At 39.9% G+C, this 18,973-nt stretch overlaps 1 protein-coding gene across 1 annotated transcript in view; it reads right to left on the reverse strand.

Annotated features, from left to right (window-relative positions):
* Window positions 1-4,978: 4,978 nt before the first annotated feature.
* The window catches only part of Syn1 (Syntrophin-like 1), a 42,007-nt gene continuing 28,012 nt past the window's right edge, over window positions 4,979-18,973 (reverse strand). Inside the window, exons 4-7 of the mRNA XM_011314615.1 lie at window positions 15,163-15,374; window positions 8,816-9,024; window positions 8,491-8,702; window positions 4,979-7,864 (exon numbers count right to left, since the gene is read on the reverse strand). Of these exons, the coding sequence (XP_011312917.1) occupies window positions 7,772-7,864; window positions 8,491-8,702; window positions 8,816-9,024; window positions 15,163-15,374 (726 nt within the window). The 3' untranslated portion in view covers window positions 4,979-7,771. The remainder of the gene's footprint in view (window positions 7,865-8,490; window positions 8,703-8,815; window positions 9,025-15,162; window positions 15,375-18,973) is intronic.

Raw genomic sequence — 18,973 nt, forward strand, 5'->3', positions numbered from 1 at the left:
ACCAAACCCCCGGTGGCATTCCACCGTAAACTTGAGCTTCAGCTACTGGCTTTTGCCTACTGCCCTCTCATCCTTTCCTCGACTTTGATGCCATCGCAAAACGACAGTTGACATTACCCTTATGTACGGATAAATCCAAATACAGAAGAAATTTTCGAGTTCGTTTTTGCGAGCGCGCACAGAGCCGGGAAAAAGGAAATGGTGAAAAAATGGCGATGGAAGTGCGCGAGAGGAACAATTTGAAATATCCCACCCTCGGAGAAAATGTCAAATAGCTGTTGCGACACTTTGAATTCTTCGTAGTAAAAGAAACAAGAGCTACAACCTAGAGCTTCAACATCAAGACGACATTTGAGTCAGTCAAGCAGGAGGATATTGGACTCCCCTGAGTCAATCGCAAAATTGTTCCAATGCGACAAGTGGAGTTTTATTACCCCAACGTGGAAAAGCCCCTTTTCCCCTTGAGATACTAGCTGAAAACGAGGCAATACGTTTCTACTCCATTCCAATGCCGGATTATTATGTTCAGAATCAATAAATTTTGTGTCTGGTTATATTGCCAGACTCATTTCGCGTCTCACGTGCGGAGGTCATACAGGATTTAATGGTTAATTTGTTCATTGAATATCACGGGGGTTATGATACGTACCCGTAATGATCTCTCGTAACTTTTATGGAGAATATTAGAAAGCAAAAGAGTTGGGAGAAAAGTTTCCCGAGAAAGTCGTCGATAAATTTTTGCAGAATGACAATAGTATTAAGACTCGAAATTTTCATAATTTTAACATCTTTAAATTCTATCGCTTTCATCGTTAATTCTTCCATTAAATTTTCACAGCTTTGGATTTTCCCCTAATTACTTAATTTCAGAAAAAAATTCTCTCGCTCAACCTCATATCAATATTCAACTGCGGTTTCAACCTATAAAACTTCAGACTTTACGTGCTTTTTTCCCTGTAAAATCACATAAAAATGCCTCCTAAATTGGCAATAAAATTAAAATTCCCGCCACCAAAGTGTACCAATTGTCAACCACGAAATAGAATTCTCAAAGGAGAGCTACGAGCTCTCCGAAAAGCCCGAGTTCTCCAAACCAATTTCTTTTATTACGGCATGTCTGACCAAACGTGAAATTTCCACTTGACGTGCACACTCCATGTAAATGCTCCAGTCATGCGCATGTTTACCGAGCACGTACAAAAATTTGATGAATCCATTGAACTCAATTGACGAAAAGAGCATGACATTAAATTTTCTCCCCGAAGACAAATCCCTGACTCCAGGTAAACGAGTGTCCAGAGTTAGATCGGAGAATGAAAACGAAGACAAATCGATTCCTCAAAAAGCGACTGAGGTGGGTATAGCTTTAAAACAGTTTTACAGCATCACCGTAGAGCTTCATATTTTTACTACTAGTGCAGGCTGCACCATTAAACTCGTCGAAGCGGGCTATCCCCTGGCGTCGGTTCTATACACAGCACGTGTTGGCCGTTAACTCAAACGAGTCTCGTAGTAGTACTTACCTCACCCAGGCTAAAATAGTTCTTGTATATCGGCAGGCCTTCCAGCACGTTCCAGAAGTCTCTTGTGCGAATGACAGGCAATGACGATGCACCTCATTTCGTATTACATGCCCGTTACCTATTTATCGAGGTGTTTACTTATTTTATTTTCCATACAAATAATGAACTCCACCATTCCCAATTTCTCTCCAAATCCTCCAACCCCGGTTTATCGACTCATATCGAAATAACGTCGCAATAATTCGGAATACTAAGTGATTGCATCCCGAGATTTTGCCGTCGCACAATCCAGAAAGAAACAGTCCAGGAAATTTTCAATCTCCTCTTTGAGGGAATTTATCCCCGGGATTTGGACAAGGAGTAAGTAACTTCACTATCACCCACCTTCTTGATAAAAAAAAAAACACTGAAGAATGCTCATCGATCCTCCCCAATGCGATTACCATTTTATAAGAGTTTGAAAAATAAAAGGCGCTCATCCAGCCGCTCCATTGGTTATGCTACATTGGCTAATAAATGTCAAGGCACTATTTTATTTCTCAATAATAATTTCGCCCGAATTCCCCCTCGGTTTAATTCCCGGAGGGAGAATTTATTCTAGAAACTAGCGGACTCGAAGAAGAATCAGAGGTGCGGTCCTCCCCTTCATCCTTTTCCTCGAGCTTGCTCCACCCCGCAGCTTTAATGCAATTGAAAACACGAGCTTATCCTGGGGTATAGCAAGTAGAAAATGTGAAAGTCGCAGACGCCTTTCCCAGTGTACGATCAGCCAACAGGATTGAGAGCCTCAGAAAAAGGACGGTGGGAGGGTACCAAGGGGTGTCTAACTGAAGCAATATTTGCGTACCCCTGGGTACTCCGGTCTGGAGTTTAGTCGATCGAATTCAAATCCAAGAAGTATTCGACAGTAATGTGAACAAGAAAGACCACTGTGCCGGTGTATATAGGGCCCTTTTATCCGTGGAATGAAATCTCCACTCATTTTACCTGGCTTCACCAGGTTGGAAACAAAATGGAAACATAAAAATATAACATAATGTATTTTACAGGTGGAGAACTTTTCAGGCATGAAAAGTCCTCGTTGCACAATGGCCACGCAATATGAAAAAAACAAGCCCTCCTGTACGTGGATGGAAAGGGTTGCTCGGTGCATAATTAACGCTTTCACCGCCTTTTACCTGGATACGCGTTTAGTTTAATTCTCCAACGTTATTATCAAAGTTTTGCAACAAGTGGATGAGGCGCGGTGCGTGTCCACTGCTCCGCTGATACCAAAAGTTCACGGTTTTTGATTACTCCTGAAGTTCCCCCTCATGTTGTATGAGAAAACCAATAGTTATGGCAGTAAGTTTGAGAAAACATTATCAATTATTTCATTAATTATTTTCACATTCTCTTCTCTGATCAAGTAATTGTGTGATGGAATATTATTTTACACACGAGATATGAAAAATATCGACAAATAATGAAGAATCAATTATTTTGATGAAAAATATTTCACATGCACTTTTTGCATTCGCTAAAAAACCAAACATACAATGAAAATTCAATTTGCTCTTGAAATAACTACGTACTCCATGGTAATTGAGCTCTCCATTGCAAAAATATATACTTCACTTCAGAGAAGCCAATTGACACGTCAAGAACTCATATAATTGGCCATAAAACAAACTTATTGACATTAAAAATTGAGTAAAAATTATTTCAAGCCAGAGATGTAATTTTTTAAAAATCATAAAACGCATTGAGTACCATTAGCAGTTGCAATTTTGAAATTGTTAATCCAACCGGAAAAAATAATTTTACATGTGCGAGATACCTTCTCAATGAATCAATTTTCGAATCAACGAATTTCTCTCATCCGTACAATTTTACGGCAAGCCGTACAAAAATGATTGTTATTAATCCCAATTTTGATCCATTCGTGGGATTTACAATTTCGTTATTGCTCGTGGGAAAAAACACACATGGAATGGTAAAAGTTTGCGCAAACATTATAAGATCCACACAGACGATACAAACCGCAATGTTACTTTAACCCCCCCCCTTCAAAACCTCTACCACTCAAAGTAAATTGCATATACGTATGACGCGTGTATCTCGCGAAAGTATCGAAACACCTCGAGGATTTTACGTTTCAGCGTTATCTCCCTGGGGAAACCAACTTCCGGTCTGATTTGGAAAGAATAAAAGTTGGAAAAGCGATTGGGTTGGCTAGAAGAGAGGGAATGTCTCGCGGGTTGCTGTAACACCGAGAAGAATAAATGCAGGGGGTTTGAGAGAGGGAGGAAAAGAGGGAATAAGGCTGTGTACCTATAGATGGAAAAAAAGGGGAGTGATTTACGTATAGGGAGACTCGGGGGCAGACCTCGAGGTGAGATCTTCGAGTTTCGTGGGTAACGGAAGACGGATCAGAAAAGTTTTCACGAGACCAATCACGAGACCCTGGGATATCGGGCTGCCGATAAAAATGACAAAGTCCCAAAGTTTTCGTATCCCCTTTTTCCCTCCCCCACGTTCCAATTCCTCCCACTTTACTTACATCTTTTGCCATTGCTGCCCAGTCTGAAATCTACTTTGAATTCCTCTTCCCAATTTCTGTCTCTTCTCTCCATTCTCTCTGTTTTCTCTCATTTCAGTATTACCATTTTATTCCTACCGATTTTCTCCGTCGTTTCACTCAACGCCAATAACCCAATTCAAGTTCTCTGAATTTAAGATGATGCATTACAAGGAATTCAATATTTCACTTGGAAGCTGCTTTTTTTTTGCGTCCATTCTGGAATTATATGTTGGATGGCATTGTCAGAAGAATAGGTGACAGCAGGATGAGATGAATAGGCAGTTTTTTTTTTACTCGAAATAAATAAAGTCAATGTTTTTTTTCTAACCAGGTTGTTTTTTTGTTTATTTAATTAATAACGCATATCGTACAATAACTGTTGCGTAATCTACAATGGAAAATAAAATTGGAATAAATTCACAATAATAATTGAGCCCGAGGACTCTTTTTAATGAACAAGTGCTGGATTAAAATCATTATAAAAATACACAATTCACGAGGGTTTTTGTTCACCCCATCCTCGAATAAATAATAGTCTCAACGTTTTTTCAAAACACATTTGATTCATTTCATTATTACACGGAAAATTATGACCTGCGACAGCTGGGAAATTGATTTTATCCTTTACATACATATGTCACTCATTTTTTTATTTTTACTTGTACCCAGGGCTATATTTATATATATATTTTCATACTCTCTATTTACAGAACAATCAGAGGGGATTGGGTTGGGGCGAGGTGGTGGGTGAGGCTATTTGCTTTATGTTCAGTCTAGTGAAATCGACAATGGAATGATAAAATATCGTGGAAAATCAGCTCTTATTGTCGCATGAGTCAGAATGGAAGAGTGAAATATGATAACAGAGAGAAATAAATTGAAAACCATGAAATGAAGAACAGATTTACGTGTTATTCGTTGATATGTCTAATTAAATTGCAAAAAAAATTGATTTATTGTTCGCCTCCAGTTGTCATTCGAGAGCCTCAATTAATGGCCTTCCGCTCTCGATTTTGTAACAACCAATTTTTTTTTCCACTCCTATTACCTCTCCATCTTTCATGCTTTCACCAACTCATTTATATCCTGTTCGAAACATTTTTGGCCGTATCATTTACAACATGTATTGAAATTTAATCTTCACTTGTACTTGCCATTCACAAAAATTTTATACATCAAATTTCACTCATATCCGCTTATTTATTACATTGTTAACTAGTACTCATGGGGTTTTCGTGGAGGTTTCGTTGGTGGCCCATTCAGAGGTGAAGAGCAGCCCTCCTCCAAGCTATTATTCCGATAATTGGTTAAGAGCTCGTCGACCATTTATCGTACCGCGTGAACGAGCTAAAACAATAGCTCACAACCCGTTTTTGTTCATTTTTGTTTCATGTTTATGAAGAGGAAAATTATTACATTTATTGGGTACAACGCGTCGGACACTGCAGTATAGAATAATGCAATTTTAATGTCCGACGTGTCAGGTATTCAAGTAAAAGCGTTGGGGTTTAATTGAATTTCTTCCTTCAATAGAATTACTCTCTCCTTCGGTTAATAATGCCTTCCCATATTCCTCTGCCAAACGGTGACACACAAAACTCAAGTCTCCACTCAACTGTGATAGACAATGGCAAATGATCGATCACAAATGATATGCCTACAATTGACTAATCACAAATACTCTTGAATTACTTACAAATTGTTTTGTAAAAATAACTTTTGATTCGTCACTCATTTGTAAAAAACGGAATTGGATCGATGTTAAATTCTGTTCGAGTTGGAGGTAATCACCCTTAAAATCCGATGTACAATTGGAATGAGAATTTTAATAAATTGGCGGAATGATACAGTAATCTGCATGAATTTGATCCTTGAAATTTCATAATCTTCCGGTAAAATCAGACCACCTTATCCAGAGTGATTACTCCCTCGTTGAAAGTTCCCAATGGAATGTAAAAGCTCAGCAATAATCCCTCATCCCTCCCATATATTTGATTTTGACTTCACTCTCTCACCATAAACTACAATTCATCATCCGTTAACTTTGAAAGTTGCAGTTGCAGTCGGAGACGTGCGACTAAACGCATACAAAGCTCATCCCGAGGATGAGAGCTCTGCGTGCAACGTTACCTAACTTAATTTACACGGATTATCCCAAGAAAAGGGTGCCCTGGAAGGGTGTCCTGGATATGGATAGAAGGAAGAGTCATCAATTTGAAATCGCTGTGTGCTCGTTCTCGGGGTACAATTTAAATTACATCAGTTATACCACCGTAAAATTTCATGATAACACACCCAGCCATCCTGCTCCATTACAATTGTATCAGGATATGTACGTGTCTCCTTGACTCTATTGTGCGTGTACGTGTACGTGTATGTGTACGTGTACGTGTACGTTTATGTATTTGCATTCAGAAAACATTTTCTCGCCTCCGTAAATTTAATTACGTTAAGGATACGAACCGTATAAAACAACTAGAGCGCTTTGGCATCGCTGGTGCCTCGAGGAATTTCTTTTTTTATCGTCATAAGCGCGAGGTGCCATTCCTCATTCAAAAAACCGCTTTAAAAAATCATAATCAATTAACGGAGAAAACGTCGGGCGCGTTTTTAATCAGCCTTTGTTTCTGTCAATGTTTCAATTATACTCGGCTAATTGGCCCTGAACTCGGCTTGCTCAATTATTCACATCACTACTTGTTACTACTCCATAAGAATATCTAATAGGTCTTTCGTAATTTAGAGGTTCTAGATAGTTAATTTATCCGAAAAATTCCACTCTCAATTCTTCGAAACATCCAGGAGGGGCCAAATTGATGGGGTAGGTTAAGGGGGGGTAGCTGAATAATCAAGTAGCCGAGCGATTAGTTACCAGCGAGCTACAGCACATTTTTAACATTTATAAATTAGCCATTAATGTGTAATTGAGTACCACCATTCTCCTGATAATCTCTACCTCATTTCGTTCAATTTCAACGCGTTCGTTATTTCCCTCTCATTCTCGCTTGCTTCATATATTTATTTATAGTATATATGCAAATGGGCAATATTTTTCATTAATTTCGTTAATAACTCGTTATATTATTAGACAGTAGACAACTTGCATATCTTCCCACTTTATCTCAGTTATCCTTAACTCTTTAGTTTTATTATGATATTTATTCAGTCACTCTGACAAATCACTCAAAGTCGTCAGCGATTTCCACTCGTGTGGACCTGATGACTGTCTTAGGAAGAGTAGATTCGTGATGGGAATGAAGTGTTATGCAGGAGAATTCAGTGTAGAAATCATGGATGGCTTCGAGTCGATAAATCATTACATATTTTCATTTATCTGGTTGGATTCACTTGGTGAAGTCTACAGATAGTCCATTTACTTTCTTAAGTTAATGTCGTTGGTTTTTGTTTTTTTGTTACTGGGCTTGGCTCTGGGTAAAGGTTGAGGAATTTTTTAAAAAATCGTTTGATGTTTATTGTGTGATCCTCTGGAATGTGACAGACCTACCCGTTTCCCGTTGTAGATGCAATCCTCTTGATCCTCAATCGAATAAACTGAGGATGATTGAAGAGGCCACCCACTCATTCAACTGAAGGTAAAGTGTTCCTAGTGGAGAAAGACACTGGTTACGGAACGAGTGGTGTGGGGTGGTAGATCGGGGGCCTCCGTCGAAGCCCCCTCGTACCCCTATGCGGTCAAGCCCAATCGGTGAATCTTCGCTGAGAGAAAATTGTGAAGCACAAAGACAATTGGCTTTGGACAGCTCTCAAGATCGAGTTCCTACAACAAGAAAAATACAAATGATTTTATATCCCCCCCCCCCTTTCGCTTCTTTTTCTTATTGCTCTCTGGCATCCTCTCCAGTCACGACGAACAGAGGTAAAAATAAATCGATTTCAATGCTAGTTTACCAGAGTGGATCTACAAAAAGGTGGGAGGATAAACTTTTCGTCGAGTGCATTCGAACATTTTTATCTAAGACTCCTGCGAGCGCCTGGACAACAAATATTTACTTTTCCCCCGGATGACGAGGCTTCCTAGTGCTCATATACTGGGTGTTGAAAATGAATTTCAGGAAATGTTGAGGATATTTACTTGACGGAGGAAAATTCCGGACCAGGGGACAGTAAATAAACATGAGTGTAGCGGCACTCGACCGAATAATGAACGAATTTCAAGTGTGAATTAACTGAGTATTTTTTTATTCTAAAATGAAAATATTATCTTGTATTAACAGAGTTTCCGTGCATGGAAACTAGAGAATCATGAAAAGGTTTATATAAATTCCCGATACCACATGCCTATCGAGTTAGTTATCGAGATAACTTTAATAAATTGCACAGTTTATGTTTTGCACATTGAATGAAATGACCAAAATTGTCGTGATTTTGAAAAAGAAAACTCACCATCTCGCCATCATCACCACCAAAGTCTAGCCACAGGAGCCGTGCGCCGTCATCAGCGGACATTCTGAGTTTATCGAACGACCTCTTCCAAAGTGGTGCCGGTGGTGATCCAGGACTGACCCCATTAACGCCTCTGGTGTTGGCTGCATAAAGCATGAAGCCCTCCTCATGATTGACGATGAGCTGACAGGGCCGACTCTGCCACAGGCATCCTGCAACATCAATTACCCCATTTGTACCCGAGAATATGCATTTCAACTGGCTAAAAAGCCCCAGTAAAAAGCGCGAAGAATGAATTGAAAAAAAGGAAAAAAAAAATACTCACGAACTGTGTATTCACGCATCGATTGAGCAGCTGTGTGACATCCCTGAACTATTGCCCTCGCCCAGGCAGCTAAATCTCTGCGCGTCTCTGCCCTGAGGTGATGCGTAATAACACCGTCTATAGTGCCAACACGAACAGCAAATGTCGCACCGTGCAGCGTTGAATTGCTGCTCGACGCTTCGCTGTTCCTCGTTGGTGATGAAACCAGTCTGGAAGAGACAAGGGTAAAAAGAAAAAAAAGCGTTATTCGACTATTAAAACCGCCCCATGGGCTTTCACCACTCCATCAAGTATTGAAATAAAAAAAAGACACACATGTGAAAAAAAAAGAGTGAGATAAATGGAAAAAGATTTGGATCCGTTGTGCACGGAATTTAGTTGGTAAAATCACCGGTTGTGCGAGTGTGAAGGGTAATGTACGAGGCCCGTGGAGAGCGATTGAGCTTGAGTAGTCCCTCTGGAGCTCGGCCAATAAACTTGTTATTCCTCCTGGTATTTGTATGAGCCCTCATGTACATGGAGATAACGGCAGTATGCATTCCCAATGAAACCGTATTCACAAGAAAGATCTCATCTCGTGTGCTTTCTATTCCTCGAGCTCAATCGGCTATCGTAATCGAGTTAGTGGTTCGGGGGGCCAGAAGGTGGTAATTTTAACATTTTGAGTGTAACAATTATTCACTGCTCTTTGATTTATTGAGAGATACGGTGGAAGGAGGCATTCAACTTGTACTCGAGTCGTCGAATTAATGATAGTAAAAGTTGCGACGCCGAGCTGCTATGAATAGTCACGAATGGAGAGAGACATGGATTTTCAATTATCTAAGTCATGTAAAGGTTGCATAACTGGTATGAATTCTGTAACTCTGTCGGAATTCCTCAATTACGCTTACGAGTGCACTGATAAATTCGAAATGATTATCGGAGGTTTCCTGAATCTGATTTTTTATTATTTATAGATTTTTAGAACAAAAAAAGTTAAAAACGTAAATCAATAACGATGGATGCGATGTATTGCACCATGTAGTGCACGATTTCTAGCAGAAAATTATTTTCTGAATTGATTTGGTTTTCCCGGGAGTAGTTTGGAGGAATTTTTCATTGATCCAATAATTTCAGGTGCGATAATACTTCGTTGCTAATAATTCTCTCAGCCGACATTTGAAAAAGTAAAAAACCATCGGAGAAAACAAAAAAAAAATGGCTGTGCAACTCGTTTTTGGTGTCGTAATATCTAATGGAGATTGAAAGCGAAATGAAAATAAATTTACGTTGCGACGGCTAACGGCGCAATAACGCGAATGAGTGTGAAAATTTTTTAATAATCGTGAAGCAGATCCCAGGCAGTATTTAACGACCGTTGTGCAATGTACCAGGGGGTGAGAGCAACGAGGGATTCCACCATATAGACACAAAGTGGTGGAGTTTGTGTCCACAGGTTGCTGATTTCGATACTGAAGCAGAGGCCGCGGAAACATCGGTTGCAGATAAAACAAATAAAGGGAAAATATTTTTTTCACTGTGTCGAAAAAATTTGTCGAGTATTCCAGAATAGGTCTGTCCCTAAATCCAATCAACTTTCAAATTCTAATCGAACTTTGTCATTTTTTTTTTATTACCATTCGCGGAATTTTGTAATTCATCGCAAGCTCAACTACTCCATAAAAAATCAAAAACGTAGAGAAAAAAAGGTAAAAATGTTGGCAATTCTCTGGAGAAATTTACGATTCAATGATAATTTTTTTGGTGATATCGAAAATTCGTGAATTGTGAATTCGGAAAATGGCGAGCACAGGTTTTTTTTTTTAGGATAAATTGGAATTTCGAGTGGGATATTATAATTTGGGATTGTCAGTGCACCCCTATGTGAGAATGAAACGTCTGAGGTGGTTGAAGGGAATGACCCCTGAGTTGAAGGGAATTTCACAGTTGAACGATTTTTATTTATCACTGGGTTATCCCTCAGTAATGAACGAAACAGTCATTTGGTTTAATGGAAGGGCCTAGAGATTCCACGCAATCCACCAGTCAACAACTACCTCCATATTCTAAAGTCTCCATCGAGCATCATTATCTCGATCCTCATGCATGATTCCAACAGAGTAATTAAACGAATTTCAATTAATCCCCAAGTTTTTCCTTGAAAAATAAAGGAGCACTTGGTTTATGGTCTCAGGGTATCATAAATAATTTCCGAATTGCAGAGTAACTCATGAAGATAAATGCCCCGGAAATGTAATTTATTGAGGAAGAGGTAGATAAAATTAAGTTGGGATAAAATGGAGAGTTTAATCTTGCAATTGAAGGTAAGCTCTTGAATTAAAATTCCTAAATATCAGAATTGAAATGATTCTCTTCCTAATTCATTCTCCGCTGAGGTACACGGTTAAAAAAATTCGTCTGCATTTTCCGAGGTGCAATTTTACTGAAGCTTGGGAACATGTTGGCATTGAAAATTCAGGATTTCGTGGATAAATTAAATAAAACAGTAGATTTTCGTTCTACTTGCCTCCGGAAATTAACAGAGAACCAGAAAATTCTAATCAATACTGATTTAAATTTTACCAACAGTGGTACTGATTAAGATTGAAGTGGAAAATCGCGATGTAATTTAATACCGAATGGTCTTATTGAATTGTCAATTCAAATAGATTAAAGGATTCTCATCCCCATGTCCTTAAAAATTCTCCAATTTCACTGAATTTTGTACTGAAATATGAAATTTCATGACTTTAATTTCCTCATACCTAAAAGTCAACTATCGATGAAATTTAATTTTTTTCTAACAGAGGAATTCTCCAAATTTCTCATGCAATTTCATTTTGTTATGCAGAGTCTTCTTTATTCTTCCGTATTCTTCTTCAAGACACAGAAAGTCATCAAATAAAGATTCTTCTCCAATTCCCTCTGGGCAAAATAACTTGAGAATGAGAGAATGCAATGAACATTTCATGTGACTCGATACGCATCTCCCCATGCCCGATGATAACACTTGGCATCTTTTCTTCATTACGGAAAGCTCCCCCCAGGACTCAAAACCCTATAAATATCCTGTTATCAGTACCGTGGCTCATTTAAATTCTTCTTTGTCAGAGACAGACGTCAGTTGAACCCACGCTCGCTTCTGTATTTATGAATAACGAAGTGCTCCTCCACTTCCTCGCAACAGTGACAAATTGCAATGATTTTTTTCTCAAACTCGAACAGCAAAATGATCTCCAGCAGCTAATCCGCTATTTGAATGCATCTCAAGGCGATTTAAGAGACTCAATGAAGATTTAACATAAAAATTATTCATAATAGTTATTCTCCAAAGCAATTAATTGTTATCCTTGCAATTTTTATTTTTTTTTAGCCGGAACGTGTAAAAGTCACAATAAGTTTCTTCGAACAACAGAAAAGGGGTATTTTTTGTATTCATTCCATTCCTTCTGGGACAGAAGGAATGGAGTTGAAGGCGTTAGATACGTGACATCATCCGCATGTAAATTAATCGGAGATCGTTGGCTCATCTGAATTGTCTTGGGCAGTGCAGTGCGACGGCCCCTCGGGATCGTATCTCGGACACTCAGAATTCTCAAAGTTTATTAGGGCGCACTCGTACACTAGGGAAATCGACAGGTAATGGCATATAGCGTACGTGGCAACCCGAAAAATTCGAAAGGGAAATTCTTTCGAGTGTTCTTGAACCCCAGCAGAGGCTGGGACAAGTGCAAAGCGAAACATCCGTTCAATGCAATCATCCCCTCAAAAAGGAAAATAAGAAGGAAGTGTAATAAATATCTTAGATTACAAGAACCACTCGATGCTGAAAGAAAGAAAAATATTCAGAGGATGTCAAACAGCTTGGCCTCGAAAATGTCAAACCTCGACAAACAAGAAATCCCCATCACCAAAGATTGCTGCAAGTGGAATGATGAGAGAGGAGTTTCACAAATTAGTGGAAGCTCGTAGCCACCGACGTGTGTGGATACAGCGCTGGAAGGAAGAACCCGCCAAAGACGAAGACAGGGTAAACCATCCACAGTACACCTGGGCTAAAACCAAGAGGTGTACTAGTCGCTCGTATTTGCAGATCACGTACAAGCTCGGAGCAGTGCTCGGAGGTTTGTTTGACGAGGGTAGACCGGATCTGACGATTAATCACTTGCTATTAATTAACCGAGAATCGCCCTTCCCACTTGCTCGGTTGGAGTGTTCCCCGCAGCCTTGCCTGGGCCAGGTTATAAGCTGTGGCTCTTGCTGAGCGAAGAACAGTATGACCTCCCCTTTCACTCCTCTCCATCCCCTTTCCTTGGGCCACTCCATTGCTGTACGCAAGTCCCTTGAAATCCGCTGCACCTCACCTGCACCAACTTACACACATTACACCTGCAATAGTGGAGAAATAACCCTTCATCCCTTTCCACCCACTTGGTCAACCCCCAACCAGTGTTGGTCTATCAGTGGCTAACCCCTGCATATCAAGACTATACGCGCATCTCACTAAGGGCTGAGAAGGTCGTCTGGTCACGGTCCTTAACTTTTACGAGCAGTACCTCGTTAATTAACATCAGACGAACCGATTAATCGTCACCCGACCCCCATCACTCCGATGTACCTGACGTATAACTGTATACATATGTATAACGGGGAGGACTTGAATCGTTGCATGCCGTTGAGGCGAGTCACGCTACTCTTGTACACGTCGCATATTGCATTATTTCAGCCGGCAATTAAGGAATTCAATGCGTTAAGTGTCACTATTACAATTGCTACGGGGTCATTGTTACGATGGTAATGACGAAAGAGGGAGGAGTGAAAATTGCGGACAACGGGTGGACGTTGAAGCGATGGATTTACGGCTTCTCACAGAGGAATAAATGCAACAGCCGTTTCATTCATTCCTTTGTCGATACTGCCGTCGGGGAAGACTTTATTGATTTCGTCTCCATACGATTGAGTGAAAAAATCGGGGAAATTCAACCGAGTCTTTATTGCGATTTTCAGTATTTATCTGGCTTTCTCAGGGCAACTGTCGTGGAAATGCCCAGCGTCTGGGTTTTTTCTTCTTCGATCTCTTGAAGATTCTTGAAACATTTCGATCCACTATAACTTCAATTACACTTTCCGATAAAAGTCGTATTGTTACATAAATCATTGTCCCTGGCTGCTTACACAGCAGATGTCATGAATGTTCCACGTAACTTGATTATTACTCTCCCTTTTTAACATGTTGAACGTAAAAAGAATAAACGAATAAACGAGCAAAAAAAAAAACCGACGGCTGTTCATTACGCTTTACGTTTCCGGTTGGGGGCGGGGGAAAGGGATGTAAAATGAAACATTCACATGCAATATTTTAGGACGGGGTGTATAACGACAACAAATGAGAGCGGTACATCCACCGGGAGATTAGGATGTCTGTGCACGTAATCGCTGTTGGTATCCGCACCGCGTTTACTAATGTCTACGTGGATGTAATAGTCTTAATTAAAATGGCGGTCTAACGAACATCGCTAACTGCCGTAATCCAACGGGCTGTGAGGGAGGGAGTGGACAGCTGAGAGAGGCCACTGCGTACCGTCGGCAGCCCGGGCTTCTGCCGCCTCATTGGTAATCCGATGTACAACTCCTACCCCACATACCAGTGCCAACGCAGAGGGTGTCCAATGTGGAAATCTGTTGGACGCGTGCGAAACACGTTTTATGCCTGCCGTGGATAATGCCAAGGGTGAGCCAGGGGATTGCCATTGTTTGATATCTGGATAAATTCCCATATTCCCTCGATTTTTGTGCATTGTTAATATATATTTTTTTTTTATGAATATCCTTTGCATTTTTTTGCAATTCAATTCACTCTCCACGTGACTTTTAATGCAATTCCGTTGTTTATTCATTTATTTATTCGTTTAATGCACCTTTTTATGCTGACGGATTGGAATTTTATTGAATTGTGCTCGGAAATGTCTACGGTGACATGTGCCTATCTGACTTTTAGCGTAAATTATTTTCATGTTTCCGGTGAATTTATTATTCCATTTATATGGTTATTTACTGGTATTGAATGAAAATTTTGACAAGTGAAATAAATGAGGATGGATGTTTAGTGGTGAGATTGATTAGCAGTTGATGAACAATTATTGTGAGATTCTCGGAATCTTTCCATTCTATTAGAAGAGATTATAGTCACCCGAGTCCGGGAAAGGTTGACTTTAGAGGGTGGCAAACAATATGAGAGGGTACGGTCAAAGGAACGGTCTCTCGCCTCGAGCGCTGGACTATTGTTTTTTTAATTAAAGGCGAAGAGTGAAAGGAGGAGTAGAATGAAGATGAGACAAAAAATGGATAAAAAGAAAGTTTCTCACCTGGTCGCGATGAGTGGACACGTGATACTTGGTGACGCCCATGCCTCTGGGCTCCAGGGTGCACATTCATACAGCCTCAATTCACGTCCAGAAACAGCACCAAAGACACTTCGCCATCCACCAGCACATCCATAACTGCTTCCAGCTCCTCTTGACATGCTCGCACTACTCCCTGCACCATCTTCACTGCTTTCACTGCTAGCCCGACCATTCTAAAAATAAATTAACAATTCTGTTAAATCGCACTACTAAAAATACTTTATATTGTTTTCTGGAAAATATAGATATTCAAAATATTTGAGCCTGCTGTCGGAGCTTTATGGATTGTTTGTTTTTATCATTGAAAAAAAAATATATTTCGTCGAATCCAGCCACTCGCTCCTCAATTTCGCCTAGACTCAATTCGATTTTTCCACGATTTTTTTTTTGCGCTTCCCAGAGTATACATAGACGTATGAAATCGACAAATCATATTTTTCCGAAGTACCCTGCGTGTAGTTTACGAGATCTATTGTCGCGTAACGCTGATGCATTCGGTACAGATTGGCGAAATACCGATTCTAACAGTAGATGGAACATTTATTGCCGACTAGTTCGAAACGATTGTCGGATGTCCGTATTTCGGGCGATATATGAATTTGGTGAAATAATGGAATTTGAGGGACAAACTGATAAATTAAAAAATACATCAGAAAAAGAAGGAGTTAATTATCTGTTTATTACGATCCGTATGCTATTTTTCATGAGTTTTTTCTTTTTTTTCATGTGCAGTAAAGCCGTGAGTGAGGGGCATGTTGACGGGCTTTCGTTCGGTTTAATTACGTAAATATAAATTTTGACGTCAGCCACCAGCCTGGAATAATAATAATAAAAAAGGAAGAGGTATGATGGAATAAAAAAGCCAAGATGAAGTACGCATTTCAGGTTTATATCCATGAGAGAGAGAGAGGGATTGGTGTGCCCCTCACGCTGTTTTATCTTTTGCACATGAGCGGGAAATTCAGAATTCACCCCGCAGAGGGTTGAATGAAAGTGGGGTGCGGAAAATTTAAAGCATCAGAGAGAAATCGTTAACATCGATCCACACCGAGCCACCACAGAGCTCCTGCACCAAACGATACATTTTTCTCCAATCCCCAACCCCTCCATACAAAACTTCCGCCAATGGTGGCTGTACATCTTAATAACAGTTAATAATATTTTTCCATTGGCTTGATAAAGGACTTGAGAAATTTCTTCATGCAATATTCTCTTCAACTTTATCTCCAACTTGTATTCGCTCTTTCAATCTGTTTCCGGAGTTAAAAGAAGTGTAAAACGAGATTTTTTCTTCGTGAATTGTTATCAGCCGAGGAATAAATTGTTTTGACAATGGCGAGAAACAAAATACCAACAGGCAGTGCATAATTACAATTTTTACGGTTATCTGGATATGCACAAAGCTCTAGGTGGATGATGATATAAAGCGCGCCGAGCGGAAGGGTTGTAAAAAAAATATCCAAAGAGGTTGAATTTTTGTGGATGACCGTAAAAGCCAAGAGGACAGTAAACGACACGATGGCCTCAATCACATTTCTCCACTTTCCCTGCCCTCGGTGGAATATTATCGTCCAACCAACGTTTTTGGACTCTTCATTCCCCCCGCAAATGAGCGTCAGCTTGGAAAAACTCGTAATGCGATGGGGTATAACAACGATTTATGAATTAAATTTTAGCAATCACTAGTTGGGCACAAATCGGTGAGCAAATCCTCGAAATCAAAAGCTTGTCCGTATTTTTCGTACTAAAACGTAAAGAAGGGTCACTTTACTGAAGAGATTCGCAGATTTCCAATCGAATTTTTCATTTTCAGCAGTTTACTTCTTTTTTATGTTTTTTTTTTATGGATGCACGATAGGAATTGTTGAAATCTCCAGTGACGGGGCTCTTTCATGATGGAATCGATTGGTCATGAGTTTAGGTATTAAAAAATTATAACTACCTTGAGAGAAAAAATGATATTTAAAAAATATTTCTCTATTGATCGAAAAAGATAATGATCTGATTGTTTTTTATCAGGAAAAAAAATCTACTTTGTGATTAATACGAGTTCCAAGGACTTTGTGCCCCTAGTAAATGAGTTTTCTCTGTGCAATGTTGAATAATAGGAATTCTTGATGATTTTATAAATCTTCGTCGAAAATACAGACTGTATTTGCAATTCACTTTGTGAATTTCGTCAGACATTTCAACGCGCCTTGCAACGCGTTAAAACAGAGCTATATTCCACACTACACTCAGACCAATTGTCGAAATAATGTTCCCGAGTTAATAACAAATAAACAATGAGTCATTCAAGCCACATAAAAATTTCCAAACAAGAAACAACCCAACTCATTGCTAATTCAATTTTATCAACCAGAACGAGAAAAAGTTGATTTTGCAGGATGTAAATAAAATTATTCATTGAATCCACATGATCATCAGCATGGACTATGGCCCGTCAGCAACTGACGTAATCAAGGCGTCCCTTTATCAGCTGTTGAAAACCCGTTAAAACGCATATAGAGAGAGAAAATATTTGCGGTTAATAAGAAAACCGCAAATCGGCCGGGGGTGAATCTCAAAGCCAGTGGTGGAAAACACTGATCAAACATAGGCCAATTGATCGCTGATAGGTCGAGCCCAAAGGGTAATAAAAGACCTCCGGCTATTTCCTTGAAAACCCATCCCAAAATCAATATGCTTGAGCATCGTTCGTATTTATCCGGCTGCGAGACGCACATCGCCCCCCTCTCTCCCCCCAATTCCTTGTCTGGTTACACAGTTGACTAGATCCCATGTATGAGCCCATGTACACAAATATATGAAGGTATATAGCCAGTGTGTACAGTGGTATATGGATGCCAACGTGAGCTACTTACAAAAGCCTCTCTCTCAGCTACTTCTATCAAACTTCTGCATACATTCTACTCCAGATAACCTCGTCAATCCATCAGTAAGGTCGAGGGGCCGGGAATGGAAAAGGGATTCACCCCATAGTTTACTTAGCATTGCTGATGCACTATCCCCACTTTAGATACCACCACCAACACCAACAGGACAGCTAACCAGTGATGGTTATCACTGCCCCCATACATTCATACAGCCTTTAACCAAGATGATGAAGGCGCCGTGTCCACACTAATATTTGCCAGTAAATTATCAATTCCCACGCCACCCCTGTAATTACTCGGTTATTCGCTGGTAGATGAAGGCATTTCCGTCTGCTAAATCTCACTCAGCGTCCATTACGCTTCATTCTAAAAATCATTCCATCAATCCTAATGCAGAACATTAATGCCGATGGCGGCGATAAGCCCAAATAATCACTCTGGTTCTCTCAGTACAGAACAAATAGCTACGAAATTTTGAAGGCCCATCCTCTATTACGCCTTTGTTACCACGGAGTAATCCCATGAAAATCGTTGTGCCGATGGTGAAATGGATTTGGCAAAAGGATGGACAAGAGAACGAAGGGAATGGTGATGGCAGTGGCACTGGTGCAAAACTGAACTGTTGTTTCCGCGTGAGACATGCACCATATTACGTATATGGTACGAACACTTCTATCCATTCAATTTCACACACGACGGAACAGTTCGTCCCTGTCCCGATAACGGTGCATGATTAATGGACACCAGGTATCTACCCTGCGGCTTTTCCTCTCTCTATCTCTCGTTCTCTCCAGCCTCAAACCCTTTCCGTATCCTAAACCCCTCTCGTTTCTCCTAGCGTTGGATATTTGAGTCTGCATTGCATTCAATTACAATAATAGTTGAACTTAATGGTG

The sequence above is a fragment of the Fopius arisanus genome, unplaced genomic scaffold, assembly GCF_000806365.1.
Source record: "Fopius arisanus strain USDA-PBARC FA_bdor unplaced genomic scaffold, ASM80636v1 scaffold00180, whole genome shotgun sequence".
Taxonomy (NCBI): domain Eukaryota; kingdom Metazoa; phylum Arthropoda; class Insecta; order Hymenoptera; family Braconidae; genus Fopius; species Fopius arisanus.